This window comes from Tiliqua scincoides, chromosome 10 (assembly GCF_035046505.1).
Source record: "Tiliqua scincoides isolate rTilSci1 chromosome 10, rTilSci1.hap2, whole genome shotgun sequence".
Lineage (NCBI taxonomy): Eukaryota > Metazoa > Chordata > Lepidosauria > Squamata > Scincidae > Tiliqua > Tiliqua scincoides.
The window spans coordinates 29,511,829-29,536,532 of NC_089830.1; the positions used below are offsets into that span (position 1 = coordinate 29,511,829).

Consider the following 24,704-nt stretch of genomic DNA (forward strand, 5'->3'; position numbering starts at 1 on the left):
GCCAGCTGTGGGGGGGGGGGCTTTTGAAGAAGCCGCCTTGCCCCTTCCCCTCCTTGTGTTGGCCCAGATGTCTGTCCTGTCCCCTCCCACCTGTGCTTACTGAAGTCGGTGGGGGGGCAGAGAAGACTGTTCTACAGCTGGGAACAGCTGGCGTGAGTTGGGGAGGGTTTGTGTGGCCAGCATCCCAGGCCCAGCTGCTTGGAGGGGTTCCAGCAGCGGGGGTGGAGGCCCCTTGCAGAAACATAGGCCTGTGGGAAGCCTGCACTGGATGGCTGAGCACTTGGTGCGGAGGTTTGCCTTCGAGTTCTGGTCTCGTCCTTGGAATAGCTGGGGCTGCAGGGCCCCCACCTCGTGGCTTCTGGAAGGGGCGTGGCTGGCTGGCTGGCAGGGTCCCTGGGCCCCAGCGGGCAGCACCCTGAGCTGGTGCACAAGTGCAACAGCAGGGAGTCTGGTGCACAAACCCAGCTGGTTGGAGTTGGAGCCTCACGGAGGGGAGGGAGGGAGGGAGGAGGGCGTGTGAGCTGCAGAGTGACGTGCCTGCGGAGTGGGGCATGGGGACAGGGGAGAGCCCGGTCATCCCCCCCACACCCTGCTCTTCGGAGCCTGGGCTTCCAGGCGCAGCCTCTGTCTGGGTGCCAAGGAAGGCTCCGTCGAGCAGCCGAAGAGTTAACGTTCCCAGCCACAGTCCCTCGTAAACATTGTTGTTGGCCAGGCGCCCACCCCCCACACCCGTCCGCCCGGCTCCCTGCTTTCAATTAGCGGGTGGGTCTGTGAGTGCGCTGGTGGTGGGTGCACTCCCTGCCTGCTCGCCTGCTCCCTGCCGCCCAGGGCCAAGGCGCCCGCTCTGCTTCGCTCGGGCCATGCTCCCCGGCCAGCACCTCCTCCTGCCTGCCCTAGTGCTGCTGGTGGGCAGCAGCTGCCTGCCTGGGGGGGCGCAGAGGGTCAAGGTCTTCTTCACCCCCATGGTCTGCCGCCTGCACTGCAGTGGAGGGCGCTGCACCAACCTCTGTGAGCGCGGCAATGCCACCACCCTGTACAGCGGGGAGAGCACCCGGCCGGCTGAGGGGACCCCTGGATTCCGCGTCTGTGAGTATTGGGGTGCCTGTTTTGTGGCTTGGGGGAGGCGCGCCAAGCATGGGACCGTCTGGGCCAGGTGCAGTGGGCTGGGGGGCAGGTGGGCGTGCCTTCTGGGCGTGTGAGCCCAGTGCTTTCCCTGGCCCCCCTGTGCGCTTGCACCTTCTCTCCCCACGTGCCACCTCAGGCCCCGCCCGACTAGTCTTTTGGGGGCAGGGCCAAGAGGTTTGCATCTCGGCAGGGCTGGTGCTGTGCGCCTCACCTGCCTGTGCACCTCTTGCCTGGTGCTTGGTTCCTTCTGGGCAGCTTGCTGGCCCCGCTGGCATCAACACCCCCACCCTGGCTCGTGTCTTGTGTCTCTCCCGGGGCAGGGCCCTTCTCCACTCCTTTCCTCTGACCAGGTGTGGCCCGTTTCGGCCTCCTGGGCAGGACTTCCCCTCCTCCTGCTTGGTTCAGAACCTGATCCCTCCTTCCCTCCCTCGCTTCGGCTGCTGTTGGGCAGTGGGGCTCCTACGAACTGGGGCCCTCCCTGCCCCTTTGCTGGGGCAACCCCTGCAGCCCAGACTGTCTGGTGGGAGAACTGTGGGGCGCTGACATGACAGCTGCAGCAAGTGGGGTTCTTGGAAGGGGGCAAAACTCAGGGAGGGAGAGAAGGGTGTGGTTCTGTGGGGAACGTTTATGTGGCCACGAGGGTTGGGGGAAGAAAGAGGTGCAGTCCTCCCCCTACGGTGTGAAGTAGTGCGGTCTCGGGAGGGAGACAGTGCTCAAGTTGTTCCTCTCCGTTTGCGCTCGCAGCTTGTCCGAGACAGGTCAGAGGGCATGGCGTGTTTGGGAAGCCTCTCTTCTCCCCCCCCAGTTCTCCCAGAAGCTGTACAGAGGGCAGCGCCCCTAGAATTGCCCTGGGGGGCCTATGTTTCCCCACTTACACCACCCTGCAAGTCCTCCCCCCACCCCCGCCTTGCACCCCATTGTCATGGCTTCATTCTAGGCCCATTTCCAGCCGGAGCCTCCTTCAGGGGCTGGAGCTGGGAAGGGTAAACAGGGGGCTGGCAGCCTGCCATGGCCAGATGGGACCAGCTGCCTTGGGCCGGAGGCCAGGGTGCCTAGGCTCCATCCCTGGATCCAGCAGAGCTGGGAAGCTCCTGCAGTGGGGTGGGGTAGGGCGGGCCAGGGGACTGGCCCCCTGGATCCTGCTGAGTCCCCACAGGCACCCTGTGCCTCAGTTTCCCTTGGCAGCGTCATGGCCTCAGCGTATTGAGTCTCAGCATTGGTGATCTGGGGGAGGGGTGTGTGTGTGTGTGTGTCTCTGCCCTCCCCAGTCCCTGCAGTTCTGTTTGTTCAGCTCACCCCAGGTCCATCATGGGCATCTGTAGGAAAGGGGGATAGACAGCCATGCCTTGGGCCAGCTCCGCTCTCTTGCGTGCTCAGAGACGCAAGATGGGACCAGGGGTGGCAGGGAAGGGAGCCGGCCTCTGGAGCTGTCTGTGCTGTCTGCAGTTGCCTCCCCCACCAGTGCACGGGCTGTTCGGTGGGGGTCACCATCCGGTGGAGTGTTATCTCCTGCCAGCTCAGCTGCAGTGAAGGGGGCATCTCTCTTGTCCGCCTCTCTGGGCCTTGTGCAGAAAGCAGGGCCTCTGGCTTTGGCTCTCTCTTGGGTCTCCCCCCCTCCAACCTGGAAGGCCTTCCATGCTTGGCGCCCTGCAGTGGCAGCCTGGTCCCACTGCCCACCTGGCAGCTCCCCTCCATCAGACCCAAAGGCAGTGTCTTTCCCTCAACACAGGACGGGCCAAAGACACCCTTCCCTGGCGGTCACTAACCCGAGCCACATAGATGGATTTCCAGGAGGAAGAGTTCCTTCGCGTTTGGCTCCAGCATGTTTGGCAGAGTACCCAACGTTGCATCTGTGTGCAGCCAAAATTAACTCAGTGCTGTTGCACAGGCCTGTAGGAAGCTGGCTGGTTCCTCGTGGGGGTGGGGAAGTCCCTCTGCACATACTGTGGGGCCTGGCTGCCCTTCAGGGCTTGACAGGCATGGCCCGGGGCTGCTCCGTATTCCCCACCCAGCCTGGGCATATACCAGGGCTGATTGTCAGTGTGCCCAAACGCAGGAGAGCTGGAGTTCGGTTCCTGTAGGGGTTCCCAGGGGGCCCGAGTTGTACCTGGGCCTGGGGCTTTCAGCTGTGACCTCAGCACCTGCAGCTGGGCCAAGGTGGGAGGGGACCAAGGGGCACTGCCCCCTTGCCAGGTGGGGAAAGTGCTGCCTTGCTGCGGCATCCCACTGGCTGCTGGGTGGGGAAGGGAGCAGCTGGCTGGTGGAGGCCCAGCTGGAAAGGCTGTCGGAAAGAGCTGTGCTTTGTGCTGGGGGAGGGGGGAGGAAGGCCTCCCACACCCAGAGTCCCAGTTACTTCTGTCCAGGCTGAGGGGCAGCTGTGGAAAGTGCCCTGGGGGGGGGGAGCCAGGGGGCCAGGTCTCTGGAGCTGCTGCTTGGCTGGCAGCCTTGGGACCGGCTGGAGGTGCGAGTGGGGGCGTCAGCCCTGGTGTCCGGGTCGCGGCAAAGCACACATGTTCACCCCCTGTGGGTAGCACCTGCCCAGCCTCAGTTTCCCTGGGAGCCCTGCAGGCAGTCCCCTCTTTGCAGCTTTATCTGCCGCCCCTGCCTGCCTGGGCTTTGGGAGACTGGTTGAGGCCAGCCTGTCTGGTGTGGGTTTTGCCCAAAGTAGCCAGCAGGGGCCTGCTTTTTCTGTCTGCGAAGGTGATGGGGGCTTTTAAAAAAGAAAAGAAAAGAAAGGTGCCTGCCAGTCCAAAGTAGGGCCAGTGGGGGACTGGCCTTTGGCCTGGTCCCACTTGCGTGCTGTTCGCCTGAGTTGCTTGCCCGGGAGTCGGTCTCCCGTCCCCTTGTCCCGCTCTCCCTGCTTTCTACCAGGAGTCCTCAAAACAGCCTTGAAACACTCAGGCGTGTTCAGGAAGACGTCGGTTTAAAAACCTCTGATAAAGAAACTATTTGTCTTTAAAGCCTGCCCCAAAACACCAAAGGCAAAGAGGTTTCTGGGCAGCCTCCTTGATCAAGGCCCCTGTGACAGTCCTGGCGTGAGGAAGGGGGAGGCCAGCCAACCTGCTTCCTTGGCCACAGCCTAACTCTGCCCCAGGCTAGAGCAGGGTGACCAGCGGAGCTTGATGGGACAACAGCACTTTTTTTGGAAGTGGCCGTGTGGAGAGGAGACAGTCCCATCTGCCCACACTTCTCCCCTGGGGGAGAGAGGCTGACCTGGGTGGGGAGGAGGCCTTCTTGGTGGCCGAAGTCGGCCCCCCTCCTGGAATAGCTGGGCATGGAGCAATTCAACCGCTCCCCGTGGCTGAAACCAGAGGGGCCTTTCCTCATCCCTCTCGGGCACTTCGATTCTGCCTCTGCCTGCCAATGCAGGGGGTCTCTGCACATGTGGGCAGCCACGCCAAGGGCACTCCTGCCTTGCAGCGACTGCAGTGGCCCCAGCCCTTCTGCTGCCCCCGGAGACCAGGCTGGCCCAAGTCGCACCCGCCCCATTCCGCACTGGTTCATGGAAGCTCATGTTTGCAGGCAGAACCTTAGGGTGGGGGGGGGATTTGGCCAGGCACGTGATGGGTGGAGCAGGGGGTGTCAGCTAGAGCTCCTTGCACTGTAAGTGATACTTTGCAGTCGGCCTGCCCTCCTCCCTGCCACTTTGGGCCTGGGTTGGTTGCGCTAGTCCTGGCCAGGGCTGGGGGGTCCTAGTTTGGCTTTTCCCAGCAGTGCCTCTTCCCACAGGGGGTGGTTTTCCTACATGGGTGGCCCATCCAGAGCCTCTGCCTGATGTTCTGACTGCTGTCGCACGCGGTGAGTGGGGGTGGGGGGCTGTGGCTGCTCTGCCACCATCCTGCTCTCTGGCCCAGGGCAGCTGCTGCCCCCATCCCCTTACGTGGAGGGTGGTGCCCAATCTGGACTTACTCGGTGCTGAGCTCCTGCCAGGTTGCCCTCTGCCCAGATTGGTCTCTGCCCAACTGTGACCCGGCTGCCTGCTTCACATCACCCTCTCGCTTGCCAGCAGCGGCCGCATTCCCAGTCCCGGCCAAGAACAGCTGGGGTTGTCTGGCCAGCTGTGAGTGTGCCTGGGAACGGGGCGCTTTCCCAGAGAGCTGACTCTGTCTCGCCCTCCCCAGCCTCTCCTGGGGCGGGGGCAGCATGGGCATGGCTGCTTTTCAGGACCCTGGGTGACAGGTCTCGCAGCCCAACCTTCTACCGACCCCTCCACATTTCAATCCAGGCCAGATCTTGGCCCATCATAAGAAGGGAGCAAAGCTCCCTCCCCCCCTGAAAGGCTCCCAAAAGCAAATCAGTGGGACGCAAGCAAGCCAAGCCTCATGCATGCCCACACCACACCCTCTGGAGGCCAGTCCAAGGCTGCTGGGAGAGCCTACCCCAAGAGCCAGGGTCCCACGCCTTCCTCTTCCTGCTGCAACTCCAGGATTGTCTCCCTGGGACACTGGGTCACCCTTTGTGTTCTCTGTGTCTCCCCTGTTCTTCCATTGGCCCCCAGTTGTTATGTGCAGGGCTCTTCCCTTCCGCGCTCCCCCCCCCCCCTGGGAGCTTGAATCCTGAGCTGAGCTTTAGGGAAGCAAGAGTCCAGGAGCGGCCCCTGGTGGCAGCTGTGCTCAAGGTTGGGAATCAGGCACATCTCAGTGTGACTTTATCATCACTTATGGATGTGGGAGGGGAGTAGCACCTAGTGGTGTGCTTAGTGCACTCTCTGCTTTCTGGTTCAGCTGCTGAATTGGGGAGATCAGCACTGGTAGATCTGTCTGCTTCCAGCATCCCAAGCTAAGGAAGCTGGGTAAGGAGGGCTATCTGGCAAAAGCCCAGGGCTTTGCCTTCCCAGGAAAGCAGCACTTCCCACTTCCTTACTTAAAATCAAATTCCAGCAATCAGATCCTGTGAGCAGCCAGTTGAGACAACCTATTGAATAACTTGTAAACATGGACTAGGCAGACAAGAAGTCAGAATATCCCCAATTTGTCAAAACACCAAGAAAGAAACAAAACAGGGCAAGGAGGTCGAGAAAAGGGTGCCACGCGCGGGGGGGGGGGGAGTTCCTGAGTTTGACCAAATGGCCTCAGGAGGCGAGAAGGAAGAGCCTGAGGCAGCAGCCAGCAGTGCAGCCGGGGGACAGACTAGCAGAGCACCCCAAGCCGCAGCGCTGTGCGGACTGCCATGCAATGAAAAGAGCAAGCAGCACATTCAGCCCCTAAATGCAGTGCCAGCCAGGAATGCAGGCCCCGTCAGTGGCGATGTTGGGGGGCTGCTGACCTGCTGACTTCCTGGCAGGTGTGCCCTGTACAGAGCAGCAGAGGGTCCCAATGGCAGGCCTGGCCACGTGCTCCCAACACCTTGCGCTTGTAGAGTGATGTTGTCGCGTCCCTGCCTGGCTGAGAGGCAACCCCCTCCCACCCCTTTGGCAGACTGGCTGCCCAGTTGGTGGGCCTGCACTTGTCTCCACAGGGGCCTTGGCCTGGAACCATCATCCCTGGGGGAGCCCGGAGCCAGAGCCGGAGTGGTGACCATCTAGCCAAGTGGCTGCTTGGGACTGGGGTCCGACAACAGATGAAAGCTGCTGCAGGGTGGGGGTGGGGGGTCCTGGCAGCTTTGAGGATGCTGGGCTAGCATGGGGGGGAGGCAGAAAATGGGTGGGGGGCCAGAGAAGTCATCCACAACGCATATCTAGTTCAGATGTTTTTATTCTGCCCTCCTCCACACAAACAATCCTAAGTACAATAAAATGAAGAAGGCAGTAAATGGCTTAAAGGCATCACTGGCCGAACCTTGAGAGCAAGGAGGGCAGGGAAAGAGCTCGTCTGAGGTACCTGTTGAGGTCAACTCAGGTGGCAAGCGGGAAGGCCTTGCCTGAAGCCAGGGGGGCCTCCTGGGGGAGAGCGCTCTGTGGAAGAATCTGCCAGTCCAGACAGGCTTCTCCCGGGGGAGTGGCAGCTCTGGTGTGAGCGCTAGGTGGTGCTCCTTGGGGGCCTGAGTCTGGAGGTGGGGAACAAGCTTAAGCAGAGGGGTCCCAGGAACAAGAGGGGGGTCCAGAAGGCTCCCCAGTACCCCCTGCTCTCTCTCTCCGGACTACGCCCACTGACCTTCTCTCTCCCCCTCCGACAGTCCTGTGCCCCCTCATCTGTCAGAACGGGGGGGTCTGTCTCAAGAAGGACAAGTGTCTCTGCCCCCCCACCTGGACCGGCAAGTTCTGCCACATACCAGCTCTTCCTCGCTCCCCTGGCCTGACCCCTGCACGCCGAGAGGCAGACACTCAGTCTGCAGGAGCTGCACAGCCCGCCGCCAAGTCTGTGTACACCCTCCCCATCGCCAACCACCATGAGGAGCGTGATGGTGAGAGGGGGACTCTGGGAGGGTGGGGGGCGTAGCAGGGGAGGACACCTGAGCTGTGGTGCAGTGGCACAGCAGGCAAGATGGGGGTGGGAGTGTCGGGCCTGGCACGCAGGCAGTAACCCCCCACCCCGCCATTCAGCACTGGCCAGAGCTCCTTTCAGGTGTGATGCTGGTTTGGGGCACCACTGCTCAAGAAGGGGACTGTGGGCAGGAAGGGGCTGCAGAGATGACCTGGGGCAAGGAAGGTGTCCACGAGACGCGGAAGCTACTGGCCTGGGGTGAAAAGAAACCAGTGTTGGGCAGTGGAGACGAGGTCAGGTTGACTGACTGGGCTGGCAGGGCCGCAAGGAGGAGTGATCTGTTGACCGTGGACACTTAACAGAACCTCCACAGGCATGGGCAGTGTTCCTCTGTGCCAGGTGAGGCGCGCGCACCCCTCCTGCGCACGGGGCGGTGGGCATTGGCCCAACCTCCATTGGAACAAGATGGAGCTCAGCTGGCTCCCCACAGAGAGTGCCAGAGGGCCCAGCTGTCCTGGGGAGAGAGATGCATTTCCTCCTCGCGGGGGGCGATGCTGCTGCTGCTGCTGCAGTCGGTGATGTGCGGAATGCATGCGGGGGAGGGGCTGGGCAGCTGCATCGGAGAGCCCCGTGGCTGGAGACCTCCCCCCTGTCCCCCCCAGGCGTGGCGTCGATGGTGAATGTCCATGTGGAGCATCCGCCCGAGGCCTCCGTCACCATCCACCAGGTGGAGCGGGTGAGCGACGAGCCAGCGGGGGAGGTCAACAGCCTCCCGCTCTCCCGCCCGGCCCTCTACAGCGTCCTGGCCCAGAGCAGCCCCCGAGAGCCTGGAGGCGGCTACGGGGAGGGCTCCGGCTTCGGCTACTGCTTCCGGCAGCTGCGTGGCGGAGAGGTACGTGTGGGGCTCGGTGGGGAGGCAGCAGCCTCTGCTGGGCCTTGCTGCCTCCAGTCCCGCCCCGGCAGCCAGCAGCGGCGGGGTCTCTCGTGCGGGGCCGCCCTCTCGGGTGGGTGCAGGTCAAGCCGCCCGTTTGCGCGCTCGCAGGGAAAGGACCCCCTTCTGGGCATGCCCCCGCTGGAGCAGTCAGGCCCGCAGCCCTTCTGCCAGAGGCGCAGCCGGCTTGGCTGGGCTTCCCTGGGCTCGGGGCCTCCTGCTGGTGGAGAGTGTTGCTGGGCTGGGGACTCCGCCTGGCTGACCCCGTCCCTCCCTTCTAGTGCAGCGCTCCCCTGCCTGGTCTGCGCACCCGTGAGGTCTGTTGCCGTGGGGCTGGTCTTGCTTGGGGGGTCCACGACTGCCTTCCCTGCACCTCTGGAGACTCAGGTAGGGCGGCTGCTGCTGCTGCAGCAGAAGGGAGCCCTCCAGCGGGGCTGCTCCACAGGATTGTGCGCAGTGCGAAGGGCTTGTGGGCAAGGGGGCAGAAAAATGGGTGTGTGGGAAGGGGGGGGTTGGTTGTGCACCCTCTTGCCTGGGCAGTGGGCGTTGCTCCCAGACTCAGACCCCTGCCCCTTGGCACTTCCTGCACTGCTGCCAGCACCGTGATGGGGCAGGAAACATTAACGCCAAGAGGAGGGCAAAAGAAAGGGATACCCCTGCTTTCTAACTCTTTACCCAGTGCCAGAGGAGGGGGGCTCAGTGGGGTTGCATCACAGAGGAGAGCAAAGAGGTTGCATGGTCAGGCCCTGAGAGGGGGTGTGCCATCTAGGCCAGAATCTTCTTTTGCGCAGTGATCCCCCAGCAGCAGAAGGGCAATGTGGTTTCAGCTGGGGGGTGGCCTCCCTGTTCCCCCTCCAGTGCTTGTTCTGCTGTATCCCTCCGCAGGGGACTCTGGTCCAGTCGGGAGGCACGAGGGGACCTGTCCCAAGGGATTCCGGCGGCAGAATGGCTCCTGCGTTGGTGAGTGGGGCTGGTGGGCTAGCTGGCTGGGGTGGGCAGGTCTACTATCCCCTGAGATACTCTGCAGTGCCACAGTGAACCTTCTCTTGACCTGTCCTGGATGTTGTGACTGCTTCACTGTGTACCTGTCTGAGCAGCAGGGTAGAACCTGTGGTGGAGTTCCAGAAACCAGCTGTTCCTGTGGGAGTCTAAATGGAGCAGAATGCAAAAGGGTCCTTGGGGGCTCCTGGTGTGGCTTCCTTCTCAATTCCACCTTATGGAGGAGGCAAGGCTGGCCTTCAGCCGAGGCAAGGCCTTCTCTGGGTGCTGGGAGCGCCACCAGGAGAGACCTGTGCAACCCCCTTCCAGAAAGCAGCTACGGTGCTTGTCTCTCCTGCCCAGAGTCAGACCCACCCGCCGTGATGCTGCCCACATTGACCTGACCTCTAGCAGCTCTCCAGGGCTGAGGATAGAGGGGAGCCTTCCCAGCCCCACCAGCAGATGCCTAGAGGGGCCTTTGGCGTGTGGGGGGAGGAAAAATAATCTGCTCCCTCACTGGCCCTCTTGCTGGTTCACTGGATTGCTGCTGGCTTGAAGTTAAATGTCATTGTCCCAGTAGATTGGCGGAGGGGGCTGCTTTTCCAACTTGAATGAAAAAAGTGGGATGTAAATAGTTCCACAATAAATCACATTGGGAAGGTGCAAAAGGGAGCAACTAAGATGAATACTGGGCTGGGGCACCTTCCTTATGAGGAAAGGCTACGGCATTTGGGCCTCTTCGGCCTAGAAAAGAGGCGCCTGAGGGGGGACATGATTGAGACATACAAAATTATGCATGGGAAGGATAAAGAGATTCTCTTTACACTTACATAACACCAGAACAACAACAACAACTGGGTATTTATATACTGCCTTACTGGTCATCACATTACTCATCTGACTTTATTCAAGGCAGTTTACATAGGCAGGTGTCTCTAAATCCCTCAAGGGGATTTTTACAATCATAAACGGTTCTCTCTTTCAAGAACCACAAAACATTTCAGATGGATCTTCCTGGTTTGGTCTCACTTCTGGCCTCCAGTGCCTCCCACGCAGGAATGACAAGCAGCTCCTTCATCTCTCACGTGGAGGGCAGCCAGGACCACTCTTGGCTCTTTTGCTCACACCAAAGAGCAGATGGAATAACTTGGCTCAGCTTGTCAGCTGCTTTCAAGGTCTCGCCATTCAGGGAGCTGCTGGTGTTCTCGAACTGGCGACCTTCTGATGTTATCTTCAGGCAAACGGAGGCTCTACCCTCTAGACCAGACCTCCTGCCCAGGGGACAGGGGACATCCACTAAAATTGAGTGTTGGGAGAGTTAGGACAGACAGCCAAAAGAAAATATTTCTTTACTCAGCGTGTGGTTGGTCTGTGGAACTCCTTGCCACAGGATCTGGTGATGGCATCTGGCCTGGACGCCTTTAAAAGGGGATTGGACAAGTTTCTGGAGGAAAAATCCATTACGGGGTACAAGCCATGATGTGTATGTGCAACCTCCTGATTTTAGAAATGGGCTATGTCAGAAGGCCAGATGCAAGGGAGGGCACCAGGATGAGGTCTCTTGTGATCTGGTGTGCTCCCTGGGGCATTTGGTGGGCCGCTGTGAGATACAGGAAGCTGGACTAGATGGGTCTGTGGCCTGATCCAGTGGGGCTGTTCTTATGTCCTTAACTACAATTCCCAGGAGGCCTTGCAGGTCTCTTGTTATCTGGTGTGCTCCCTGGGGCATTTGGTGGGTCGCTGTGAGATACAGGAAGCTGGACTAGATGGGTCTGTGGCCTGATCCAGTGGGGCTGTTCTTATGTCCTTAACTACAATTCCCAGGAGGCCTTGCAGGTCTCTTGTTATCTGGTGTGCTCCCTGGGGCATTTGGTGGGTCGCTGTGAGATACAGGAAGCTGGACTAGATGGGTCTGTGGCCTGATCCAGTGGGGCTGTTCTTATGTCCTTAACTACAATTCCCAGGAGGCCTTGCAGGTCTCTTGTTATCTGGTGTGCTCCCTGGGGCATTTGGTGGGTCGCTGTGAGATACAGGAAGCTGGACTAGATGGGCCTATGGCCTGATCCAGTGGGGCTGTTCTTATGTTGGGACAAGAACAAAGTGAGACTGAGGGTGCTGAGGGGGGCAGTGCTTCCCGCCAGGTGTGACGATGCAAGGGGGGCTTTGACTGCCCCCCAGGGGCTCACCCTTCTTTCCTTCCCCCAGATGTGGATGAATGCCAGGAGGGCAGCTTCTGCCACAATGGGGACTGCACCAACACCCGAGGGAGCTTTGCCTGTGTCTGCAGAGAGGGCTACATTCTCGACTCCTCCCGCAGCAGCTGCATCTGTGAGTTGGGGGAGGAGCACAGCTGGCCCAGAGCCCTGGGGTGATGTGGGAAATATAGATTTATTTTGGGGGGGGGGTATAGATTTTAAAAGTTTCATGCTACAATAAATAATACAAAGGAAAGAAATCACATTTTACATTTCCAGCTACAGCCACATTACATCAGCTGTTTAACTAGAACACAGAGACATCACGTTGTAGGTGGATTCACCCCATCTAACCACTCCCACCGTTTTTTCCACCTGTCTCTACTGGTTCTCACCCTTTCATAAGCCGCGACGCTGTATACTCTGGAGAGCACAAAGCGGACCCACCCTGCGTGTTGGTGGACTTTTTCTCCTTTATTTCTTTGCCCCTTTGGATGCCCAGCGCAAAAAGGACATGCAGATTTACCAATCTCAACCGTAGACCACGGCACCTCCCCCCATCGTCTCCTCCCCTCCGTTGTCCCGCATTACTCGTCCTCTTGGGTCCCCTCATACCTCCCGTCTGATAGTCTCCCAGGGGTAGTCTCCCTGGGGTGATGTGGGGCAAGCTCCACAGTCCAGCTTCTGTGTTGGTGGAACTTGCCCTTGGGAGGGAAGGTGGGCCAGGGTGTCTGCCTGCCCCTTGTGCAGTCCATGCCTTAGTGGTGTTCTGCCAGTGCTCTTGTCTCGCCCCCAGCACACATTCCCTCCCCTGTTGCTTTCCAGAAAGGGTTCCTGATGCTGATCCATCCAGTGTTGGTCTTGCCTGGCAAGTGCTGCCACCTGCTGTCTGTCAAAGGCATGGCCATGACTGTGGAAATGGTCCCAGCCTAGGATGGAATGGAGGAGGTTGATCCTCTCAGACAAAATCTCTTGCGTGGTTCTGAACTTGGGCTCATGTGCTTTAGCTGTGCCTCTGCAGTAACAGAAAGAGCCTGGGGATGAGGCAGGAGCTGCCCTCCTCTTTTACGAGCTGCCTTCCCACTCCACAGCCCACCATGTGATCTCAGAGGCCAAGGGCCCCTGCTTCCGGGTGCTGCGAGACGGCGGCTGTTCCCTCCCCATCCTTCGCAACATCACCAAACAGATCTGCTGCTGCAGCCGGGTGGGCAAGGCCTGGGGGCACGGCTGTGAGCGCTGCCCACCTTTTGGCTCAGGTGAGAAACCTCCTCCCCCGGTGGAGGGCATGGGGGGGCTTGTGACTTGGGGCCATTTTAAGGCAAGCAGTGGGTCTGGCAGCCCCAGTAGCACTGGAGTGGAGAGAAGGGTGGATTCTGCTTCTCTTGTGTCCCCTTTGAAATACCAGCTGCTGGACCCAGGTGGGTTGTGGAAGGGCAGGGAAGGACTCTTGCCCCATGCCTGGTTTGTGGCCTGCTGTGAGGATCTCTCCGTGGCCTCCTTTAGGGAATGCTGGCCAAGAAGGGTCCCTGCTGGCTAGGCCCAGCTGAGCACTTCTGACCTCCCTCTCCCCCGTGGCAGATGGATTTAAGGAGCACTGCCCGGCCGGCCCTGGCTACCACTACTCGGCTTCTGACCTCCGCTTCGACACTCGCTTCCTGGGCCAGGACCTGCCCCGTGTGCCCCTCGGCCGACAACCTGCAGCCAGGCCACCCCCGACCACAGCAACACCAGCTGCCGGTAGGTTCCCAGGGTGAAGGAGGGCTGTCCAGGCGTGGGGGAGGGGACCGGCAGACCCACCTGCACTGGATTCAAGGCCTGGGGCCCAGCATCGGCTCCCCTCGCCTGGCTTCCCTGGGAGGAAAGGAAAGCGTTCCCAACTACTGCTCCTTCAAACAAGGACTGGGGCAGCCAGGCTGCCCCTGGTGTGGAGTGTGGCGCAGAAGCTCCGCCTCCAAGCTGATGGCCCACTGCAGGAAGGTGTTGCCCCCTCGTGGACCAGCTCTCTGTCTCCCCTGCAGTGCCCTGGAGCCCCCCACCCACCACCCTGCTGAAGCATCAATCTTCCTGGCACGAGCCCACCGAGTCGCCTGGCCTGTCTGCACCAGGTCTGAAGGGGGCAGGTCCCCAGGGTGGGCAGGCAGTTGTTGCTACTGCCCCTGGGCGAGGGGGGCTGGATAGGCTGGAGGGAGGGAGCTGGAGGTGACTGACCTGCTGTGCTGCCCCCACAGAGGCTGGGCAGGCTGTGTGTGAGCGGAACCCCCAGGTGTGTGGCCCGGGACGCTGCATCCCTCGCCAGGGCGGCTACACATGTGTCTGTGACCGGGGCTACTGGCTAAGCCCTCAGGGCACCCACTGCATTGGTAAGCGGGGCGGGGTGGAGCCTGTGAGTGGTCGCACGTGTAAGGGGATGGGCAGCAGAGGAGTGCTGGGGCTGTCCAGGAGCTGATCTCTGGAAAAAGTGCAACCCCTGCTTGGAGTTCACGAGTTCCAGCCCTCGTGTTCCTGAGAAGGGAATCTGCACAAGCTCAGTGGCAGCCACACCTCTTCTGTTCCAGGACTGAGTTTCTGCATTGAACCGAAATTCGGTGGCTTCGCAAGCCTGACTTCCTGCGTTCCTCCTAGAATTCGGGGCCGTGGGGCTGGCCAGTGCCACCAGCTCATGCGGGTGCTGTGAGCGGAGTGGGGAGGCTTGTCTGCCATGCAGGGCAGTGGCTTTGATACGCCTCGCAGCTTCTCACTTCTCCCTCCCCCCAGATGTGGATGAGTGCCGGCGGAGCCCCCGTCCCTGTGCCAATGGGCACTGTGAGAACTCTGTGGGCAGCTACAGCTGCAGGTGCCGGGCTGGTTTCCAGGCGGACGCCTCAGGAGCAGAGTGCCAAGGTACGTGCGCGTTGGGCAGGGCTTGCCCCTGGAGCGTGCCTCTCCTGCCTGCCTGACTCGCCTGCCTCCCCTTTCCCTGCAGACATTGACGAGTGTGCCAAGAGACCCCCACCCTGCGCCAGTGGACGCTGCCACAACACCCCTGGCTCCTACCGCTGCTCCTGTCCCGCCGGCTATCGCCCCAGCCACACTGGCTCTGAGTGCCAAGGTAATGAGGTGGGCAGGAGGAGGGCGCTGCAGGAGGGGGGTGGCCAGAGCTGCACTTCTCCCTCCAGTAGCCATACTGGCTTATGTCAGTGGCTGACGATGACAAGACTATACCTATGCCTAGACTATACCTGCCAGGTGTTGGTCAGAGGAGGAACTTGTTTCCAGCACGCAAGATGCCGCAGCAGGGTGAGAGGCCGAGTTCGGCCTCCAAGGCCCTTGCGGCAGAGCAGGCAGCAAGCGGGGCATGCCTGGGAGGGGGTGGAGGGCTGCTGCAGCCATGGCCCCTGTGGCCCCGCCCTTCTCCCCCAGCAGTGGGAAAGTGCTCCCAGAGCCCCCCCTCTGTGTTTCCAGGAACACTGTGAGAACATGCTGAGCTTGTACCCCTGAGCCTGGCCCTGCCAGTCCTGAGTCCCTGGGGAAGGGAGAGTGCTCCTTCTGGAGCCAGGCTGGGGACTGCCCCGCCCCCTCCAAGTGCTCAGGGGGCTGCCCCTCTGTCTCCTGGGCATCAGCCCTGCAAGCCGAGGGAGGAGGGAAAATGGCTGCCTGAGACCCTCAGCCTAGGGGGTCTCCTAGGAGACCCCTAGACCCTCAGAACTAGGGGGGCTCCCGCTTGCCACTCGGCCTCGGAGTCCCCCCTCCAGCACACCAGAGCAGCTCCCTGCCTCCTGAGAGCTGCCTGGGAGGTGGGAGGACTGCAGCTTGAGACGGGGAAGCGCACAGGCACAGCTGGTAGTCCCCGCTCACTCAGGTCTGCTCGAGTCTCAGGGGCTTCCTGCTCCCAGACTGGCTTCAGCAGAAGGAAGTGACCCTGGAGAGCACTAGTGGTGGGAGTGCCCCTGGCGCCAAGTGCCTGCCCTCTCCCCATGGAGTTGCTGGAGGCAGAGTGGAGTGTTGAGGAGGAGGCCAAGGCTGTGCTGTTCTTTTCCAGATGTGGACGAATGCCGGGAGAGCCCTGCCATCTGCCAGCCTGGGCGGTGTGAGAATGTGCCGGGAGGGCACCGCTGCACCTGCCCAATTGGCTACCAGTCTAGCCCCCTGGGAAAGCAGTGTGTGGGTAAGAGGGAGGCTAGTGAGGAACTGGCAGTGTGGTTGGGGAGGTGGGGGGGCAGCTACTGCTCCTCCAGGTTCCTTTTTTGCCAGGGTTAACGCCAAGAACTCATCCTTGGTCTCAGTCCCAACTCCAGGTGAGGGATTGTGGGAATAAAGAAAGGAGACAGGAGGTGTCTCTGACCATAGCGTGCTTCCCTCTCCATGGCCTACCGCGCCATTTTGGGTGAGGCAGTGGACGTTCCAGGCCTGAGAAGGTCCACTCCAGGTCTGCGGAGCACCTTGTGAACTGCTCTCTTCCTTTGTGCCCCCCCAGATGTGGATGAATGCCAGCAAACACCCCCACCCTGCGGCTCTGGGCGCTGTGAGAATGTGCCCGGGGGCTACCGCTGCCTCTGCCCCGCCGGATTCCGCGCCAGCCTGACCGAGAACCAGTGCCTGGGTGAGCACGGAGGCAAGCTGAGCTTGGGGGAGGCAGCCTCCCCGCCACTGACTGCCCCGCCACTGACTGCCCCACTCCTCTTTGCAGACGTGGACGAGTGTGCGGGAGGGGTGCCTTGCGGCCCCCACGGGCTCTGCATCAACACCGAGGGCTCCTTCCACTGCCAGTGTGGCCGGGGGTACCGCTCAGACAGCTCCGGGGCGTCCTGCGTGGGTGAGTGCCGACCACCTGAAATGCAGTTTGGGGTCAGGGTGGGGGAGGATGCGCCCCCACCAACTGCTTGTTTCTTTTCCTCCCCCAGATATCAACGAGTGCCTGGAGGGCGACTTCTGCTTCCCTCGGGGCGAGTGTCTCAACACGGAAGGCTCCTACACCTGCCTGTGTGCCCAGGGCTTCGCCACCGCTCCCGACGGAGCCTCCTGTGTGGGTGAGAGTCTCTGGCAGTGAGGAATGACCACAGCTGGAATGGTGTTAGAGGGGCCCTAGGGGTCTGCAGAGGGTGTGCACCCTGGATAGGGTGGGGCAGAGGGGGCATTCACACCGTGCTGACCTCCGTCCTTCCTCCCACCAGACATTGATGAGTGCCAGAGCAGTGCCCAGTGTGCTGGTGGGCACTGTGCCAACACGGAGGGATCCTTTGACTGCTACTGCCCGCCTGGCACCCGCAGCAGCCCCAGCAAGGCCTCCTGTGAGGGTGAGGTTCTGGGGAGCAGAGCGGGGAAAGGGCTGGGCACAACTCTTGGCCCACCCCATCACCTTGTAAGCAGAGGGAGGGGGCTCCTCCTGCCATACCCAGCAGCAGCAGCAGCAGCAGCAGCATCTCCCCCAGAGCTCACCGGTGGCAGCGGCCAGTCAACTGTGGTGTGACTGTAACCTCCTTGCTTTGGTGCCCTGGAGGTTGGTCCAGGGCTGGGATTCATTTCTCAAAGCCGCCAGTGGAAAGCCCCCCAAAAGGGCACCAGGGCAGAGCTCCCCCAGCAAGAGATGCACAGCCCTGTCCAGCCATTCGTCCCTCACACCTGTGCCAGCCGTGGCTCGAGCCCTCCTCCTCCTCCTCCTCCGTGTTTGCTACGCCCCCTTGGAAAGGCCTCTGAGCCCGTGGCCACCCGATGCCTTTTCTCTGTTGCCACTGGCACGGGTTCACTGCATCTCTCAAGCCAGGCTTCAACTGGAGGTCGTGGAAGGGCAGGTGTGGGGTCATGGGTGTTGCCATCTGCCGGGTTGGGGAGCAGCCCAAGCACAGCTGGGAGCCCAGGTCCACCCACCTGGAAGAGGTGGAATGAGGGTCCAGGTCTATCCGGCAGACAGATCTGGGTGCAAGTCCAGGCAGGAGCCCAGGTCTACCCACCCAGCAAACCTCAGCCACAGAGGCCAGTTCCGCTGGGGGCCCAAGTCTACCCACCTGCTTGATCGGAACTCTGGAGTTAAGGTAGTGCTCATGCCCCCCCATACAAACAATGGCTCTGCACCTGTGGAGGGGAGGGTTTTGTGAGTGCCCACCTGCACAAGACAGGTGGAGGCCTGGCCCTCCCTCCCTGACCCCCCCCCCCCCCGGCAGTGCAGGCAGAGGCCGGAGTCCTGCTGAGGAGCAGAAGCCGCAGCACCTGCCGTTGGCCAGAACCAAGAGGCTCTGCTGCTGCTGCTGCTGCCTAGAGCCCCCTCATACCCCTGCCCTTGCTCCAGTCCCCCCCCGCCCTGCCCGAGGGCCCCTGCTGCCCTATGCTCTCTCTCCCTCTACCCTGCAGACGTCGATGAGTGCCAGGAGTACAGGGCGGCCCTCTGTGGGACCCGGCACTGTGAGAACACTGCCGGCTCCTATCGCTGTGTGGCTGCTTGTCAGGTGGGCTACCAGGCCGACACCTCTGGGGACTGTGTTGGTGAGTGCCACCAGGAGACCCCAGGGAGGAGAGGGCGGCAGGAGCAGGCGAGCGTTGGTGGGTTGGGGAAGGGTTGGCTACTCCAGCTCCCTCTGCCTTGGAGACGGGCCCTGCCTATGATTCCTGTCTGGCCCCATATGTGGACGTTGCAACTGGCACCCAGGGGTGCCAGTGGGTTCTGCCACAGTCAACAGTGGCATCGCGGAGCCTGGCAGGAGGGTGCTCCCTTCTGCGGGGGATGCACACACCTGCACACTCCGCCCTGCCTCGTTTACAGAATGCGAGAACTGGGCATTCGTGGGGGGGCCCATCCGGAAAAGACCCTGGGTGGCTCTCCCCGTCCGCTGGCCTGTCCTGCTCCTTTAGCTGTGCCCCCCTCCCCTTTGTTTCAGACATCGATGAGTGCCAGGTGTATGGGGCAGGGCTGTGTGGGGAGAAGCACTGTGAGAACACCCCCGGCTCCTACCTCTGCAGAGCCAGCTGCCAGACGGGCTATCAGGCCAGTGCCTCTGGGGACTGTGTGGGTGAGTGGGGGCTGGGGGAGGGACGGGCAGTAGCCCCCCCTCCAGGCCACGCAGGGCTCTCCTTCTGGGGCCTCTTCTGTGTCTCTGGCAGCTCCTCTGAGCGGGGGGTGTGTGGCATCTTGCAGATGTGGACGAGTGCAGGAACAGCTCATTGTGTGGTGCCCACGCTGTCTGCCACAACCTGCCAGGCTCCTTCCAGTGCATCTGCGACCAGGGATATGAGAGCGCCAGAGACGGGTGGCACTGCCTAGGTAGGCTGGAGCCCACCCGCACCAGCAGAGGCAGGTGGGGGGAGGGGGAAGGATTCTGAGCACCTGCCTCGCCCTGCCTCCCCGTCTGCTCCTCACAGATGTGGACGAGTGCAAGACGCTTCAGGGGGTGTGTGGAACAGCACCTTGTGAGAACGTGGAGGGCTCCTTTCTCTGCATTTGCCCCCGGGCTGGCGAGGAGTTTGATCCCATGACCAGGCGCTGTGTCCTCGCTCTTCCTGGTGCTGGTGAGAGGGAGGGGCACAGAGGAGGAAGGCGGAGGGTGGGGGAAGGAGAAGAGCTGGAGGGGCAGGGGGCAGGGAGGGGCTTGTCAGTGGCCTGTCCTTTGCGGGGGGGGGGCAGAGGTGCTCAAAGGCCTCTCTTCTCCCCAGCCTAGCACCTCAGCCCCCCAAGGGAAAGAGTCGCCCTCGAGGGCAGAGCAAGTCCTCCCCTGCTGCTTCCCTGCCAGAGCTGGGAAAGCCCCCCTTCCAGTGCCCTGAGGTGCTGCTGCCAGATAAAGGGCTCTCGGTGTCCTGGCCCAGACAACAGTGGCTTCCTGGGTCCCTCTCGTTCGGCCAGCATCCGGCTTCCCCGTGGGCCACACCAGGCGCCTCTAGGAATCCACCTGCCTTTTCTGCCCCCGCCCCGAAGGTGACCTTCAAAGACAGACTGCGCCCGGAGGTTACATAGAGTCAACGCGTCACCCATTGATAGATCTACCCTCTTTCCCCCCACCCTGCAATTTGTTCAGCCCCTTTTTGAAGCCCTCTCAGTGGGTGACCAGTGACATATCTTGTGGCAGAGAGTTCCACAGTGAATGATGTGTTGATTGAAGGGGGCTATTCTTTGTTCGTACTGCGATGCTGCCAAGGAGTGTCACCGGGTGAGTGATGGCCTCGCTGCCCTGCAGTCTTGCCCCCTCCCACGGCCTGCTTTTCTTTGTCCCCCAGCTCGAGATTCAGGCTTCCACCAGCACCAGGAGCCACCCTCTCGCCCCCCTGGGCCCAGTGACAGCCCCCGTCGTGAGTGCTACTATGACCCCAACGCTGCCCACACCTGTGAGAACGTGCTGGCCTGGAATGTGACCCGCCCGGAGTGCTGCTGCAGCCTGGGCCACAGCTGGGGCATCAACTGCCACGTTCAGGTGTGCCCAGCCCCCAGCACAGGTGATGACACGAGAAGCCCAGGCGCATGGGAGGAGGTGGCTCGGTGGGTGCCCATCCGCTCTGCCTTGCTGACCACAAAGGCCACACTTTCCACTTGAGTGGAGCCTCCTGGGTCCTTCCCTGGGGTGGGGGGCTGCAACGGGTGCCTTTGCCCTTCCCTGAAGCTCTCAGCCCCTCAGCCAGTGCCCTGGCTTTGCAAAATCAGAGGAGATGCGGGCTTGGCCCAAGAGCTGGTCCACGCAGCAGGGTGGGCGAGCAACTCCTGGTGGTGTCACTGGCAGCCCCAGCAGTCCCTTGACGTGGATCCGCTGCAGTTCCTGAGGCCAAGTGCCAGTTCTGGAGTCCCAGAGGAGCCTTCCTTGGGCTGGAGGTTGGCATTTGCCCAGAGCCATGCTGCAGACCACCACTGTGGCTCCTCCCCCTTTGCCCTACTCCTCCCCATTTCTGTGGCAAAGCCAGGAAGAGGTTAATGTTTGTTCTTGGGTTTCACCTCAGCCTGGGTGTTGAGGCCCATCTCCTGGCCTTCAGCCCTTCAGGGACAGAAGGTGCTTCCCTTTCTCTCTCCCTCCAGATGCCTGACCAGCGAGGGAGGGAGAGGTGGGGGCAGTGCTTGGGGTCTGTGAGAGACCAGCTAGGGAGGAGTTCTGGACAGAGCCTTCATTCCACCTGGCCTGGCAAAAACAGGGCAGGAAAGGAACGACTGGAGAGGGTGGTTCGGTCAACTGCTAAGAAGGGACAGCGCATCACCCCCTTGGCCTTGCTGGCCCAGAGGTGGTCAGCTTGGGTGCGGACTGTACCTGCAGGTGGGGGCTGGCGTTGTGGAATGCCTATAGAACCACCCCTGTTGGTGGGGAGCTAGCGTGCCAGACTCAAGCCTTGCCTTCTTGTTATGCCAGCCCCATCCTGCCACTGGACGTGGAGCAGGCCAAGAGGTTTACGGGGCTGCTTTGAGTGCAGCCTTTGGGGGCTGCTGGAGGCCCCTGCTAACCTGGCTGTGGGGTGTGTGTGTGTGAGTGTGGTGCTCTGCAGTCAGGGCTGCTGTTGAACTCACTTTCTCCCCCCCCAGCTGAGTACCAGACCCTGTGCCCTCATGGGAACGGCTTTGCTGCTGCGGGCACCGGAAGTGCCTCCACCGTCACAGGTGGGAGTTGTGTTTCTCTCGGGCTGTGGTGTGGAAGTTGGTGCAGAATGGGGGCCCCCAAGCCAGCCCAGTCTGCCCCCCCAGCTGTGGCTGGGGAGTGCTGATCCGCTGGGGAGTACCTGCAGGTGCACACACACGCCCTCCATGCCAGGACTGCTGGGCAGGTGCTGCCTCTCCTGGACCCTTTCCCTGATCACCCCCATTTCTCCACCTGCACAGATGTGGACGAGTGCGCCCTCTTCAGCGCCCAGGTGTGCAAGGGAGGGGTCTGTGTGAACCAGGTCCCGGGCTACGCCTGCTACTGCCCCAATGGATATTTCTACGAGATGCAGCACCTGGAGTGCGTTGGTGAGACCACTGCCTGCCTCGGTCTCCTGCATGGGGGTTGGTGGGGTGGAGCGAGGGTTTCTCTACCAGGGCCCCCTTGCCCCTTCTGCCAGCTCTGTCAATGGAGGTGGCCCCCTGGCCAACTGCCCTGTGGGCACCAGGTCCTGGGGCGGACCCCGCTTTGCGAAGGGACCCTCGTGCACTTGGGCAGTCATCCCCTGTTGTTGCTGCAGACAATGACGAGTGCCTTGACGAAGAGGCGGAGCCTTGCGTGGGGGGGCATTGCATCAACACCGTGGGCTCCTACTACTGCTCCTGTGTGCCGCCGCTGGTGCTTGATGCCTCCCAGCGCCGCTGCGTGGCCAATGACAGCCAGAGCCTGGGTGAGTCCTTCAAAACCAACAGGAGCCCCTTCCTCATGCTTGTCACCCCCCAATTGCTGACTTTTCATCTCTCAGGATGAGTCCCCCTCTTAATTTGGTGTATGTGGGAAGAGGTGCAACACAGTGGCCTTCCGGGGGAGGGTCCAGAGGTACAAGTGACGCCGGGTGGCATGGCACTGCCACCATCCCAGCTGTCCCACCCTGAGGGCTGCCTGTGCCCGCTGCCTCCCTCAGAGGCATGCCAAGGGCCGTGCGTGGCATCCCTGGCCCTCAGAAAGTCTTCTAAGGTCTCCAGGGGGCCTTTAAAAATCACTTCTGGTTTTTGCCCTAAAGCTGAACTGATGTTTGAAGACTCTCCAGAGGCCTTAGGGGGCGGGAAGATTTCACACAGCCTCTCTGGCACTCAGAACGCCTCCATGGAGTGGCAGCGGGTGCAGGAGGCAGCATCTCCATGTGGGGCAGCGGCACTCCTGGGTGTGCGCCTCTGGCTGCCACAGTGGTCAGGACCGCCACTTGTGCAATGCTGAAATTATGGAGGAAAGCTAGGGGTCCTTCATGATTCCAGTCCTCCCCCGCCCCATTTTAGCCCATTCCTGACATAAGAACATAAGAACAGCCCCACTGGCTCAGGCCACAGGCCCATCTAGTCCAGCTTCCTGTATCTAACAGTGGCCCACCAAATGCCCCAGGGAGCACACCAGATAACGAGAGACCTGCAAGGCCTCCTGGGAATTGTAGTTAAAAACATAAGAACAGCCCCACTGGATCAGGCCACAGGCCCACCTAGTCCAGCTTCCTGTATCTCACAGTGGCCCACCAAATGCCCCAGGGAGCACACCAGATAACGAGAGACCTGCAAGGCTTCCTGGGAATTGTAGTTAAGAACATAAGAACAGCCCCACTGGATCAGGCCACAGGCCCACCTAGTCCAGCTTCCCGTATCTCACAGCGGCCCACCAAATGCCCCGGGAGCACCCCAGATAACAGACCTCATCCTAGTGCCCTCCCTTGACCCATGGCTCAGAGGCCCCTTCTAGCCTCGTGGATGTTTGGCCCCTAGAGGAGGTACTGCTGGAGGCCGGTCTCCCTGAATCCCCCCCCAGCATGCAGACCGTCTGGCTCCTGGTCCCGCAGAGGCGCCCAGGAAGCATTTCAGGCAGGGCAAAATTTGGATCCCTCTGTGGGGTCTGGGGGCGAGTCTGCCTCTGGCTTCCAGCTACTGGGCAAGGCCTCCTGCAGATACTGGCCAGACACAGCCCCCATAGTGATGTGAGCCAGGGGATGAGGCCTCAGAGCCTATCCTGGAGGACAAGTAGTTGGTCCAGCTGAAGGAGGGCTGCGTCCAGCACAGGGCCGAGCCCCAGGGGGACTGCATCTGGGCCAGGGATGAATCTGGCACCCCCTGCCCTTGCTGTGCTTCAAGTTCTGCCTGCCTGGGGCTACTGAACATGCCCCAGCCCTCTGTCCACATGCTGTTGGGAGGGCACTTCCGTGGCCATTCGCTCACTCTTTCCCTCCTGGGGGCAGCACAGGCCACTGATTCTGGCCTGACATGAGGGCGGGCGGGGAGGAGTGGCATCCCTGCCGCCTTCTGCCCGTCTACTCTCTCCACCACACCAGCCATTCTAAACCAAGCCCACCATCTGGCCTTTCTCCAACAGAAAGAGCCCTGTCCTCCTTGGCCCTTATTTCTAGGGGAGATGTCTCCCCCCACATTTGGTTGCCTGCTTGCACCTCCTCCCACTCAGCTGTTGGGGAGGGGGGCAAATTCTGTGCCTACTCTACCAGCAGAGTTTGGCCTGCTCCCTCCTCACTCTGGGGCTCTCTCTCTCTCCCCCCCCCCCACCTGCAGATGACAACCTGGCCGTCTGTTGGCAGGAGGTGGGCCCAGACCTGGTCTGTAGCCGCCCCCACCTGGATCGCAGGGTCACCTACACCGAGTGCTGCTGCCTCTACGGGGAAGCCTGGAGCATGGACTGTGCCTTGTGCCCAGCCCGCGACTCAGGTAACCCCCCCCCGGCAGGTGGCGTCAGGACACAGGCTGCCTCTCCTTGTGACAGCCATCCCGTCTGTCGGGGATTCCCATCAGAACAGCCCAGGAGGGCAGAATCGGGGACTCCAGCTAGTCTAGTTTCCTGGGCCCGTGTTGGCCAGCCAGGCGTCTCTGGAGGCACAGCCCTTGGGCACCACTGGCAAGGGGTGTTGAGTGGGGGGAGGGCTGTGCCTCATAATACAGTTGGGTGTACGCAGCAAAACTCAAACGTGTCTCCAGCTGAAGCCCCCTCCTCCCTTTGACTGCTTGTGTGGGAGGCAGAGGAGCCCCTGCAGCCCCCGCCCCACTGCTGCTCTTCCCTTCCCAGATGACTTTGAGGCCCTGTGCAACGTCCTCCGGCCCCCCCGCTATGGGCCATTGCGTCCAGGGAGCCTGGCGACGCCCTTTGAGTACGGGGGTGGCGAGTTCCTGCCCTATGGCCCGGAGATCTTCGCCCCACCACCCCGGCCAGCCCCCCGCCTTCCTGACTATGACCCTTTCCCCCGGGACTCGCTCTACGGCCCACTGCCCTATGAGGCCCCCGACTTTGAGGACCTGCCCTACAGCGATGCTCAGCGACAGGGACTGGCAGAGGCCCCACGTGGCGGAGGGTTCCGGCCTCACAGTCCCCCCCAGCCAGAGTGGGGCTACCCATCACGCACCAGTGGCAGTCCCTACTCCGAACGGCCGAGTAGGGCCAGCGAAGACTACGGTGAGTGGGCGAGGGGAGCCGCACCACCAGTGCTGAGTGGGAGGGGTGGGGGCTGCCTGGCAGCATGCAGGGGTGTGTGGGGAGAATCAAGGCTGTGCCTGCCCCTGGGGGGGCCACTCCTGTC

The 24,704-nt window shown here is 61.5% G+C and overlaps 1 protein-coding gene across 4 annotated transcripts in view; it reads left to right on the forward strand.

The window, feature by feature from the left end:
* LTBP4 (latent transforming growth factor beta binding protein 4) overlaps positions 1 to 24,704 on the forward strand; it is a 34,274-nt gene that overhangs the window by 7,801 nt on the left and 1,769 nt on the right. The window contains exons 1-27 of one of the 4 annotated variants that reach the window (XM_066638940.1): positions 566 to 1,086; positions 7,240 to 7,467; positions 8,150 to 8,379; positions 8,700 to 8,805; positions 9,304 to 9,378; positions 11,602 to 11,724; positions 12,683 to 12,847; positions 13,170 to 13,328; positions 13,610 to 13,696; positions 13,820 to 13,951; positions 14,346 to 14,471; positions 14,554 to 14,679; positions 15,610 to 15,735; positions 16,045 to 16,170; positions 16,258 to 16,383; positions 16,472 to 16,597; positions 16,742 to 16,864; positions 17,916 to 18,047; positions 18,440 to 18,571; positions 18,697 to 18,822; positions 18,921 to 19,067; positions 19,770 to 19,985; positions 21,052 to 21,126; positions 21,346 to 21,474; positions 21,687 to 21,836; positions 23,689 to 23,841; positions 24,197 to 24,580. In XM_066638940.1, the coding sequence (XP_066495037.1) occupies positions 861 to 1,086; positions 7,240 to 7,467; positions 8,150 to 8,379; positions 8,700 to 8,805; positions 9,304 to 9,378; positions 11,602 to 11,724; positions 12,683 to 12,847; positions 13,170 to 13,328; positions 13,610 to 13,696; positions 13,820 to 13,951; positions 14,346 to 14,471; positions 14,554 to 14,679; positions 15,610 to 15,735; positions 16,045 to 16,170; positions 16,258 to 16,383; positions 16,472 to 16,597; positions 16,742 to 16,864; positions 17,916 to 18,047; positions 18,440 to 18,571; positions 18,697 to 18,822; positions 18,921 to 19,067; positions 19,770 to 19,985; positions 21,052 to 21,126; positions 21,346 to 21,474; positions 21,687 to 21,836; positions 23,689 to 23,841; positions 24,197 to 24,580 (4,054 nt within the window). In that variant the 5' untranslated portion in view covers positions 566 to 860. Of the gene's footprint in view, positions 1 to 565; positions 1,087 to 7,239; positions 7,468 to 8,149; positions 8,380 to 8,699; positions 8,806 to 9,303; positions 9,379 to 11,601; positions 11,725 to 12,682; positions 12,848 to 13,169; positions 13,329 to 13,609; positions 13,697 to 13,819; positions 13,952 to 14,345; positions 14,472 to 14,553; positions 14,680 to 15,609; positions 15,736 to 16,044; positions 16,171 to 16,257; positions 16,384 to 16,471; positions 16,598 to 16,741; positions 16,865 to 17,915; positions 18,048 to 18,439; positions 18,572 to 18,696; positions 18,823 to 18,920; positions 19,068 to 19,769; positions 19,986 to 21,051; positions 21,127 to 21,345; positions 21,475 to 21,686; positions 21,837 to 23,688; positions 23,842 to 24,196; positions 24,581 to 24,704 lie in introns of those variants that run through there. The other 3 variants (XM_066638941.1, XM_066638939.1, XM_066638938.1) reach the window with 3 other exon arrangements.